At 36.9% G+C, this 12,133-nt stretch overlaps 1 protein-coding gene across 4 annotated transcripts in view; it reads right to left on the bottom strand.

Moving 5' to 3' along the window:
- Positions 1-8,212, bottom strand: part of LOC149814996 (diacylglycerol O-acyltransferase 1-like) — a 152,066-nt gene extending 143,854 nt beyond the window's left edge. For 3 of the 4 annotated variants that reach the window (XM_089989304.1, XM_089989306.1, XM_089989307.1), the window contains exons 1-4: positions 7,876-8,212; positions 6,134-6,214; positions 5,896-5,969; positions 5,693-5,768 (exon numbers count right to left, since the gene is read on the bottom strand). In XM_089989304.1, coding sequence (XP_089845430.1) covers positions 5,693-5,768; positions 5,896-5,969; positions 6,134-6,214; positions 7,876-8,157 — 513 coding nt within the window. In that variant the 5' untranslated portion in view covers positions 8,158-8,212. The remainder of the gene's footprint in view (positions 1-5,692; positions 5,769-5,895; positions 5,970-6,133; positions 6,215-7,875) is intronic. The other variant, XM_089989308.1, reaches the window with a different exon arrangement.
- Positions 8,213-12,133: the final 3,921 nt, after the last annotated feature.

Raw genomic sequence — 12,133 nt, 5'->3', positions numbered from 1 at the left:
TTGTTAATTGCAAATCAAGTTCTAAAAAGTTTTTAGGCTGAAGCGGTCCTAACTGCCACCTACCTCATTAATAGGATGTCATCTTCCTCATTAAAGAATACAACTCCAATAGAAAAGCTTGTTAATTTAACTCCAGATTATTCTAGATTAAGAGTCTTTGGATGCAAATGTTTTGTTTTCACCAACAGAAATGACAAACTCTCTCCTCGTGTAATCCCGTGTGCCTTTTTAGGATATGCTGATAATCAAAAAGGCTACGGGTGTTTCGATTTTCAAAATGACAAATTATATGTATCAAGAAATGTATCTTTTGTGGAAAAAGAAAGCTTCTTTGAATTTGAAAAATCCAAGGATGTCACTGAATACTCATTTTTAATTAATCCAACTTCAAAATCCAATGAATGTGATGTTGGATGTGACATCGACAATGATCAAAGTCCTATTGTTGTTGAAAATGATGATAATGAGGAGCAAATCCATAGGGATGTTAGTCTATAATATTCAAGACGTAGAGAGCAAAATCTTCCATGTGCATTACAAAAATACTCTGAAGTCTCACCTAGAAGAACGTCTAGAATCTCTAGACCTCCAGAAAAATTTGTGCCTTATGAATCTTTTTCACCCACGTATAGGGCCACCATTACATTAATACAATCATATGTTGAACCATCATCCTATTCTCAAGTCAAAAATCATATAGAATGGATAGAAGCCATGAAAATAGAATTGGATGCACTAGAAAAGGTCAATACTTGGACGATCCAAGATATCCCTTCAGGTAAGAAACCTATAGGCTGTAGGTGGGATACATAGTCAAAACCAAAAGTGATGGGACCCTGGAAAGATATAAGGGCCGTTTAGCAACAAAAGGATATGCCCAAGAGTATGACATCGATTATGAAGAAACATTTGCTCCTGTGGCCCGTATGACCACTGTTAGAACTTTAATAGCCTTGGCCTCCATTAGAACATGGTCTATCTTTCAATTAGATGTCAAAAATGCTTTCCTGAATGGGAATCTCGTTGAAGAAGTATACATGGAAGCCCCACCTGGTATTAGTATCCCTAAGGGTAAAGCTCTTCATCTAAAAAAAGCTCTTTATGGTCTTAAACAGACTCTAAAAGCCTGGTATGACCGATTTAGTCATGTTATGCTTGATATTGGTTTTCAACCTTGTTTAACTGACATTGCTTTGTTTGTTAAAAAATCTGATGCAGGCATCATTATTCTTCTTCTCTATTGGACGATATGATCATCACCGGAGGTGACAAACAGAGAGTTGCAAATATCAAATCTCTTCTTAAAACTCACTTTGAAATGACTGACTTAGGTTTCTTAAGATATTTTTTAGGCATTGAAGTTGTTTATTCCCCTCAGGAGTATTTAATATCTCAATCTAAATTTGCTCTTGATATCGTTTTCAAGTCTGAAATTACAGATGATAAGAAAGTAAGCACTCCAAAAGTTGTCAATGTTAAAATGAAAATTGATAATGGAGAACTTCTTTATGATCCTACTCCTTATAGACAGCTTGTTGGAGCTCTTTCTTATCTTTCCATTACTAGGCCAGATATAACTCATGTGGTTCATACAGCCAGTCAGTTTTAGCAAGCTCCCACCTCCATGCACATGGGAGCAATTTTGCGTATTATTAGATACTTAAAATCCTCTCTTTCACTAGGACTCTTTTTGTATGCTTCATCTTCATTAAATTTAATTGCATATACTGATGTTGACTGAGGAGGTGATCCCAATAATAGACACTCAACTACTGGTTTTTGTGTGTCTCTAGGTGAAGCCTTAATTTCGTGGAGGTACAAGAAGCAGCAGAAAGTCTGTCTTTCCTCCACCGAAGCTGAATACAGAGCCATGTCAATCACCACTATGGAGGTTGTTTGGCTCAGACGATTGCTAGCGGATATGGGAGTTAAAGCAACGCAAGCTTCAAAGATGTGTTGTGACAACAAAAGTGCGATCTACATTGCAAGCAACCGGACATTCCATGAGCGCACTAAATACATTAAGATGGATTGTCACTATGTCAGAGATGAATACTTACATGGAACCATTGATATGCCATATGTTACATCAGAATATCAATTAGCAGACTTCTTCACCAAGCCTCTCGCTGGTCCCAGATTTCACTTCCTTTTAGACAAACTTTCGCTCATTGTACCGTAAGTTTGAGGGGGAGTGTTAAAATGTAAATTATAATATATATATATATATATTATTTAATATTATTATATTTTTTTTTTAGCATCTAGTTCAATAGAAACTAGATATTTGATCCAGGATCCAATCAAGTTCCTGTTGGAACTTGACTGTGCAAATAGTTGTTGGACTGTAGTCCAACAGCTATAATAAATGTTGTTGGACTGTAGTCCAACAGCTATAATAATAAATGATGTTGGAATGTAATCCAACAGCTATAATAAGAGACATTGGACTAGAGTTCAACATCTCTTTTGGAGAGCTCAAAATGAGCTCTCCTCTCTCTTCCACTTTTTTGTATATATAGGGGTGAACCCCTTCAATGTAAATGACTATGCTTCTTAAGCATTTTGTTCATGAATAAAGTATTACTTATTTTTCAAGTGTTTTTTCTTTTATACCCTTTCAAGGGTCATGCTTGTAGTGTCTCCAATAGACACTTGTTTGTGAGTTATTCGTGCATTTGTTGAAGACCACCATTTCATTACACAAGCGCCTTATGCTAGCCAGGATTTCCCCCTCTCAAAATTTTTAAAATCTTTCTCCTTTTTATTATTTTGATGCATCACTAGTTTTAGTAGGATTAAATCTCTCTAGCCACTACAATCTCTCATTCTGCCATGTTGGCATCACCCACAAGTACAATAACATGTCCACCATGTCAATACTTGATATACCAATGAAAAAAAGATGAAAAGACATCCATTAAAACCATGTTTTTTCTAAGAAGCCATGTGGGCAAACAAGACATTTTTCACCTTGGAATAATTTTCTTAATTTTTGTTTACCAAAGTAAAACTTGTTTGATGTAAATGTTTTATTGGTTACTGTATACAAAGAAAAGTTCCCCAACGAAAGCAGAAAAAAAAAACTCCTATGGTGGGAATTTTGTCCTTGAGGAAAGGGCCATTATCAAGATAAATTTCCCTACAAAATTTTGATTTGCCTAGGGAAAAGCACATGGTCCAATGATTTCTAGGGTAAACTTATCCTCTTTTTAAGACAATCAAATACCCCCTACTAGAAGATCCATGTGTATGCAAAAATAATCCTCATGAAGCTTCCTTATGGCATTTCCCTTCCTATTGTGATACACTTTCACAATAGCATTAGAAGAAGAATTGCCTTGCTAATTCCTAGGGCTTTGAGAGTAGATAAAGGTTTGTATATCCAAGCAGTAGGTTACTGCATTGATGCTGTATAGACTACAAAAAAACAGATATGCACAATGCATCAATTTAAGGCTCATAAGCTAGATCGCGGGTGCGGGTACGACACGGAAATTCCAAAAAATGTGGGTATGTGGACACGGCTAAATATATACTGAGAAATATATATTATATATCTAAAACATATACTGAAAATAGATATTATATATCTAAAATATATACTGAAAATATATATTATATATTGTAAATATAATATAGAAATAGGACACGGCAAATGCCGTGTCCAGGTACCAGTACCCGTGTCGACATGGGTATGGCACCCTAAGTGTCATGTCACGGTAACATAGCTCATGAGGCATCGGGCCTATAAATTAGGCCAAGGGCCAGTCTTAAGCCTATAAATTAGGCCCAAGATCCACCCGAACCGAGCCAACTGTGTGTGTATATAACATAATATATATATTATAATACATTATATATAACATAATATATAATATAATACATTACATAAATTGAATGTATAATATAATACATTATATTTTATATATAATATAATATCTATTATATATTATATATTATATATTATATATTATATATTATATATTATATATTATATATTATATATTAGGCCTGGCCTAGCCCAATTAGGCCCATTAACAGGCGGGCCATGGGCCGGGGTTTTCCCAAAGGAGCGGCTCTAATTAGGCCTTTGGCCCAGCCATCATTGATGGGCCGAGCTGTTGGCCGGGCCAGCCCGGTCAACAACCCAATCCATTAGCGGCCCAGGCCGGCCCGATTCCCACCCCTATTAACAACCCAATCCATTAGCGGCCCAGCCCGATCAACAACCCAATCCATTAGCGGCCCAGGCCGGCCCGATTCCCACCCCTATTAAGAACCATGCCAAGCTTATTAAAAGATCAGGTATCCAAACTATGAGGTAGGAACTAACTTTTCCTTCAATATTTATTATAAATTCAATTTCTTTAATTCATCTTGATTACGATATTTTGCCTAGTTATCTACAAAAGCAAGATGTTAAGCTTATGCCTTGTACTTTTTTCAGTTAGACTTACTATAACTAAATGGTTTTATCAATTAAAATGATGAAACACTAAATTCATGCATATGTTTGCCTTTCACTTAAAGTAAAACTAAATTGCCATTTATAGTGTAATTGAAGTACAAATTTGAGTACAAGGTCACTCCTATTCTTTCTTATACCTTTTGCATCTTATAGTGATAATCAACAACATTAGATTTATCATGGTGATGTGCAGTAACCTTGTTATCATTTATAACGATATAGTTATGTAAATACACAGCAGATAGACTATGTGTACATATGCACATGTTAAGGAATGTAATATTATGTATCATTGTTTTCGGTAATACCCATCTCATGTATTATTGTATGTATGTGGGACTAGTTGTGTCATTAAAACATTGAGTAGTGTTGTAGCCAAGGTTAGATGGTATTTTGGTCCAGATTGGTTAGAGTATGGTTAGAAAGGTGGTTGACCTTTATATGTTGTATACTTTTCTCTTCTCTCTTTTGTATTTAATGAAGCTTATTGTTTTCCTCCTCTCTTTGTGCCTCTTCTCTCATTCTTCTTGATTTAGTATGCAAATTACGGCAAGTTGATATACATGCCATCTCTGTGTGTGTGGCAGTGTGCATATAGATGTATGTATGTGTGTCTTTATGCTCGTAGTGATGGAAAATAAATGCATGTTACTCTTTACAAGTTACACATACAAATTTTCGTGTAAATATATAAGAATTAGATCATGTGTGTATCATCCACGTCCCTGTGTCTAACTGTCAAAACTTCTGTGTTTTCTTCTGAACACACCCATAACCATATACTATCTTATCAAGGTAGAATGGCTAACAGTAACACATCTTCAAACATAACAATGATGGGTGCTATAAAAGATCATGCCAGTACTATCTATCCGTCAGCATCAAACAAAACCAAAGTTAAAGTGGTAATAAAGGCTGCAGGAAAACCCAATAGCTAAATTAGGAGATGCAAGAGCGAACCGGACCAAAAGAAGCAAGTGCCATAAAGGCTTATCTTTGGTTTTATCAATAAGAAAATTAAATTGATAACTGATAAGAGATCCAAATCAAATCATGGTAAGCTGCAAAATAAGGTAGCAAGTTCAAACCATTAAAATTAGATGCATACAAGTTCCACACATGCAGAAGCTAGTCTACAAAAAACAATCCACTTACATCAGCAAGGTGTTCAACATAATCTATGAAAAATAATGTGGCTAAGTTCCATTCACCTGTACTTACTGGTTCAGAAATGAATTTATGTTGTGCAAGCTTTTCAACCATGAAAGCACACAGGGAGAAAACTGGCAAAGTGAGGCTGCATAGAAACAAACATGTAAATCAAAGCATTTTGTTAATATGGTATCACATGCAAGATCTTAGCTCACAAAACAAGAAAACCTGACAACCCTATGTGAACAAGAAGAAAGTCCAGGAATCATTACCAGCACATCAAAAGAGGCCAATCTCTAAGATAAGTTGAACGAAACCAAAAACCTGACCTAATTAACAAGCCATACTGCAAATGGAAGCCAAGAATCTTTAGTCAATAATAGAGGTACTTCAAGCAAAACCATGTATCTAAATACCTGCAAAAATAGCATAAATAAGTTCTCTATCTAAATCTTTGATTTGGCAAGCAACAAGAGAAAAACAAGTCATCTAAAAGATTGCCAAACATACCTTCATTATATTCTCAATAATAAGCCTGCTGTTAACAGCAACCAGCACAACAATACAAAGGTTAAAGAGACCAGCATGACTCTGCCAAAACAAATTTGACTTAGCACCATATAGACCTTTTCAAATTACATACATATATATGCTCTCTCTCAATGCATAAACACACACATATACATATATATGACTAAATTTTCTACAGTCGTTTGTACATTCAATTTAATAAAAAACTTTTTTTTTCACGTATGTTGTAGATCTAACCTGATAGAAGTGATCTGCATAGTTTCTTTAGTAGAAAACAAGCTTTGGATCATGTTTTTGCAACATGTAAGTTTGTCTTCCAATGGCTTCAAAAATCAATGGCCCATTTGCCAAAATTTTACGACTCAAAAAAATCTTATTTTTACATCAAAAAAAGATTATCCAAAATGTTATTAATAGAAAACAGACCATGTTGAACACATCCAGGTTGAATGGATATAATTTGCACCTACAACTTTCCAACTAGATTGTACATACGGCTCACAATAGCATGTGTTTGTGTAAAACCTCTTACATTAATTTTATCAACATTCAACCGATTGAAATGATCAAAACATCTTTAAAAGCAATGGCATTCTTTGAAAAATATTATTACATTTTGTGGTCAAAGAAGTTGCTCAGTGGTTGAGTCGTCATCATGTAGCCGGTAAGGAAGTAAGTTGACAATGAGTACAGAATGTGGGAACCAAACAGTCATGAAGATACCATCCCAGAACAAGACCACGTCCAAGTATCCAACTAAACATGTGCCACCGATTCATGCAAAGTATTCCTCACTAACGCAATGCATGCTTTTGTTGCCAGAAAACTAGAATTTTTTTGTCAGGTAACTATATAAAAACCAACTTTCCCAATCGCAATAGGAAACAGAAGTTTAATTGCCTAAAGTTCATCATGCACCATCCTCTCCTATGACATCAGCAAGCGACTAAAATTTTCTAATGCAGAAAAAGCCATAGCATTTGAAAGATTTCATTCAGAAGATTAATTAGTGTTGAATGAAATTGAGTTGCTATTTCACGATCGAACAATGTTTTTCCAACACCCTGCACGGCACAAAAATTAATCACAAGGCACCCAGTGGTCGATTCGCCCAATGATATGTTACTCGTAAGAGCTCTAAAAGCTGTGTTTTGGATGCAACCATTATCGATAAAACCGCCATCACTTAGATATCTTCTCCTCCTCCAAAACACAGGATTGCAACTTATCCCAATATTCTGTACAAGTGGGTGCACCTAAATTACTGAGAAAATGATGAAACTTCCTTATACTCGTATCGTCCAGCTTGCATGCAACCCCAATCAAGCTCCCAAGTAAAGATTTCGACGTAACGCACTTATTCAAAAAACTGGATAAGTTGGGATTCTGTATTATGCTCCATTTTGCAACATCCGCACTTATCCCAACTTTCTGGATATTCCGAAGACCCCCCAAACCATCAGAAACACGACAAATACCAAACATTGAATCTCAAACCTTCGCATAAGACCGTTCGTACATACTAAATTCAGTAAAAGCAAACTTCAAGAAATATCAGAGATCGAAAAAAAAGACAACATAAATCGGATTTCAAAAATTCAAAACCTCACATCCAAACACTAATCAGGATCAACTCCCAACAATTAAAAAAATGAAGCAAAAAGGGAAGAATTCCGAGTTTCTGAATCAGAGAAGGGAAGGAAACCCTCAAAAAAAAAAACCTGTTTGAAGATCGCGTCCGAGCTCAGCGGGCTCTCCTTGATCCTCCGGTGCGCTGGCGCCGCCGCCCTCAGCGCGAATGTGGCCTGAATTCCCGACGAATCACGCGCATACTCGCCGGGATCGTTCTCTTCCGCCGCCCATCCGCCGGAAGTCCCGTTCAAGCGCCGATCCTCCGCCTCAGAAGCCGCGGATGACCTCGGCCGGAGCCTGATCGGCACTGGGTCGCCGCCACCTTCTTCTCCGGTGCCCGTGTGAGAGTCTTGCACGTGCGACGCAGCCATGGATTGGATGCAATCCAGAGAGAGGGAAGGGGCTGCCTTTCGGGGGTGATTTGAACGACGGTATCAATCGGGTGGAAAAAGGAAATGGGACCCACAATTGGGGGTTCGGTGCTTATGGCCATGTAAGAGGGGATTTTTTTGGGTCTCAAAAATGGGGAAATAATGAGTCGAAGCATGATCATTTAAGTGTCAAGTCCCTTGTAACTCTGCGTGCCACGACATTTTTACTCAACGCAAGTCCACAAACCAATCGTCATGGTTGGCCTAATGCTGCGTCCGGTTTATTGAATCATGGTTCAATTTAGGGATGGCAGTGGACAGGGGGAAAGCGGGGGCCCACCCCGCCTTGCCCCCATTTGGACAGGAGATGAAGGGTATGAAACGGGGATGGAGGCGGGGATGACGGTTAAAATCCATCCCCGTTCCGGGATGAAGGTGGGGATGGACTTACACCCTGCCCCCTCCCCCCCTAGCCCCACCCCATCCCATCCCATCCCATCCCCAGTCATTCTAAAGGATGGCAATAGACTATGGGGAAACGGGGCCCCGCCCCCACCTCATCCTCGTTTGAACCGAGGATGGAGGACACGAAACGGGGATGAAGCCGGTGGTGGAGGTTAAAATCCATCCCCATGCAGGGATGGAGGTTCTAATCTTGAGACGGGGTGGGGGTGGAGACCTTGTCCCCCTCCCCGGTCGATTGCCATCCCTAGTTCAATTGTTAACTGGCACCAAATCTAAGTCCAGATAATGCTATGACTGATCAAGTGTATCCAAGCTTGCATCATTTTTTGAGTCGAGCTGAGCTGAGCTTGAGTTCATGAAAAACTCTAGCTAAATGAGCTGAATATGAGCAAGTTCATTTACAAAAAAATATGTTTTAAGTTGAAAACAATAGAATTTGGACCCTAAACCTATTGAGTTAAGCTCACGCTAACTCATTTACAAAATAAATAATTGTTTCAAACTTGCAAGCAATAAGATTTTAACTCTAAACTTATTATCTTAAGGCCAAACACTTTAATCATCTTAATTATATAACATAAAATGGAATTATTATTTATAAACGAGCTTATACAAGCCAGGCCGAGATGAATATTGGTTGTTCATGCTTGAGCTTGTCGAACCTATTTCATGAGTTCAAAAAAGTTCTTTACGAGTCGAAGCTGAGCTTAGCGCTCATCCCATTTCCCAGCCCACAAATAGTTTCAAGTGAGAATCTCTATGGGGTACATCTTTTGATAAATTAAATGGTTTTATTTTCTAATATAAATATCAGTAGACAAAAATCATTTAAATAATAAAATATATATATAACTTTGAGAGCATACGTTTATTTAAAATAAAAAATGATCATATTGTACTTAAAAATGACACAGTTGTCTAAAATCCCACAATTCAGCAAATTTTGTCTAATGAGCAAAACTGCAAATAGCCAACTTCGTTAGAACCTTTTAACTCTTTGCATTTGTGAAACTCATAAAGTTCACATGACATATTGATCTGGTCATTGAGTATCGCAAACTTCCACTTAAAATGAGGTTCACACTTTCTTTTTGGTCCTCAACAAAAGCGCAAAAAATTATATTATTTATCCCTTCTTCTTTGTTAATCGTAAAATCGCAAATACCTTAGTAAAATAAAATATTTCATATCAAAGTTGTGGGAAACCGTGTGAACCTTCTTTTTTCTTTCTTTAATCGTCACTTAAATATATGTTTGTACCTATTTTTTGTTGTCTTCACGAACGGTGCAAAAACAAGTTTTGTGCATCTCCTTATGATCGTAACTTTGCAAATACCTTAGTAAAATCATATATATCTGGTATCAGAGTCATTGGAGATCGTGCAAACCTTCTTTCTCCTTTTTTTAATTGTCACTTGAATTTATATTTGCACCTTGTTGTTTTTGTAATCATTATGAAGTACGTAAATATAACTTACATGAATCTCCTTTAATCGTAACCCAAACTGGAGTCCTACCCAGTCTGGGATTGTGCTAGTTGACCAGTCCTAGAGTCCCATCTAGGCTGGGATGCCCCTATGTATTTTATTGTTTTGTCTTCCTGTAAATTTATATATAGATGTATCCTGCTTAGTTTATTTTTAATGAAGTTTATTTAGAGTTCCTCTATTTTTTATTCTTGATCGTGATTTCAACTTAAGGGATTGATAGCCTTCCTCCACATGTCTCAACATAACTCGTAAATTAAATGGGATTGAGTTTCTCCCTCCTACCCCACAAACATTATGTCCTTAAGAATTATGCCCAAGGTCAGTCACTCTTCCCTTTCTTTAATTGTTTGTGTTTAAGATAAGCCCTCTTGTTGCCCTCTTGAGGCCCTTTTGTATAATTTATTTTTCCCTAGGGTTAGGTTCTAACATCGCCCATTTATCAACCATATTCACTATAACTGTGTGTCTAGCTTCATCTATTTGGTCATTAAGGTTAGCAACAACCTCAAATTGAGCTCATGGGTCAAACTTCTTGCCCTATCCACCTCCCCTTCCTTAGATGCTTCTCAAATGAGAGACATGATTGTCACAACAAACTCTTTATCCTTTTTTGCATATTTTGCTTTAGTTTTGCACCACCCAGTTGTTAATTGTAATTTGGCTAACATTTCAGATGTTTTATGTTGCTTATTTAAGGGTGGCTCATAATTGAGCTTACATTTTTTATGGTAAATGTCGGACAACCAATATTATGGCCACAGAGCAGGTTCCCTCTCTCTCCATGTGTCAAGCTTCTTACATACATCATAGTACCTAGAATAACCTAATACATAGTTTGTCTTCTTTGATACTTCTTGATGTGCTCCAACACTAGTAGATGATATGGTGTGGGCCCCTCATACACAACCACCTCAATTGCCATATTGTGTTTTCCCTACAAACACAATACAAAGAAACACTAAAAAACACAAATTTAATCATTGACATTAAAGTATACATAACACTAAGAAGCACAAAATTTATTCGTCAATAAAAATAACACCCTTGTATACCAAACAACTTAAAAGAAATTAAGCAATGAACTAAACAAAAAATGTGAGTCTCAAGCCTCTAAGATTTAGAAGATGAAAGTGTTCATAGTCATCAAACAATGTTTGTATGTAGTCTAAAAAAGCTAAACTAAAAGCATGCTTAAAAAGCATCAAACAATGTTTAACTGTATCATATAAGAAGAATAAAATTTGCACTACCTCTAGAATTTAAAAGATAAAAGTGCCTATAGCCATTACCAAGGTATAGTCAACTTGTTGTCTCACTCTAGAAGCAAGAGCCTCAAGCCATTAAGCCAAAAGTTGAACCACTATTCAGCTGTGTCAATAAACCTCAATGTTTTTGGTGTTAATTATAAGCATATTTTCAACATAAAACACAAAGAGATGCACAAGAGAGAAGATACAACAATATAGAAAAAGGTTAAAAGATGTAAGTAGAGTGTTCGCTGTATGTTATAAACATTAATGAAAAGGGTTACCAAAAAACTCATCAATTACATGAAAACTCATCGTTGATGAATTTGAAAAACTCAATGATGAAGTGCCACTAATGAATTATCAGAAAAAGCGGTAAAAAATAGTTGCCGAAAATTCATCATTCTTTTTGTGAAAGATTAAGAAGGGGACCACAAAGAAACCCTAGAATATGTGAAAATAGACTTGGGGTGTAGACAATCACTTTTAATACCCTCAAAGAGTCTCATTTATTCTTGTAAGGAAATCACAAACATGAAAGAACATCTCACATCCAGACTAGGTGGCTCCTCTGTTCTCTTCCCACAATCTCAGTCTGAGTAGGACTCTAGATTGGGCGGCTCTTTTCGATCGTATCCTAGGGCAGCTTCTCTAGATCGAATCTAGGACGGTCCGTAACAATCCACCTCTCTCAAAATCACATTGTCCTCAATGGGAGAACTGAAAATGGGTCTAGCAATTAATCATCTTCCTCCCCTCTTGGATCAAACACCA

The sequence above is a fragment of the Nuphar pumila genome, chromosome 15, assembly GCF_984573655.1.
Source record: "Nuphar pumila chromosome 15, dmNupPumi1.hap1.1, whole genome shotgun sequence".
Lineage (NCBI taxonomy): Eukaryota > Viridiplantae > Streptophyta > Magnoliopsida > Nymphaeales > Nymphaeaceae > Nuphar > Nuphar pumila.
This window is presented reverse-complemented; position numbering and strand designations above follow the sequence as displayed.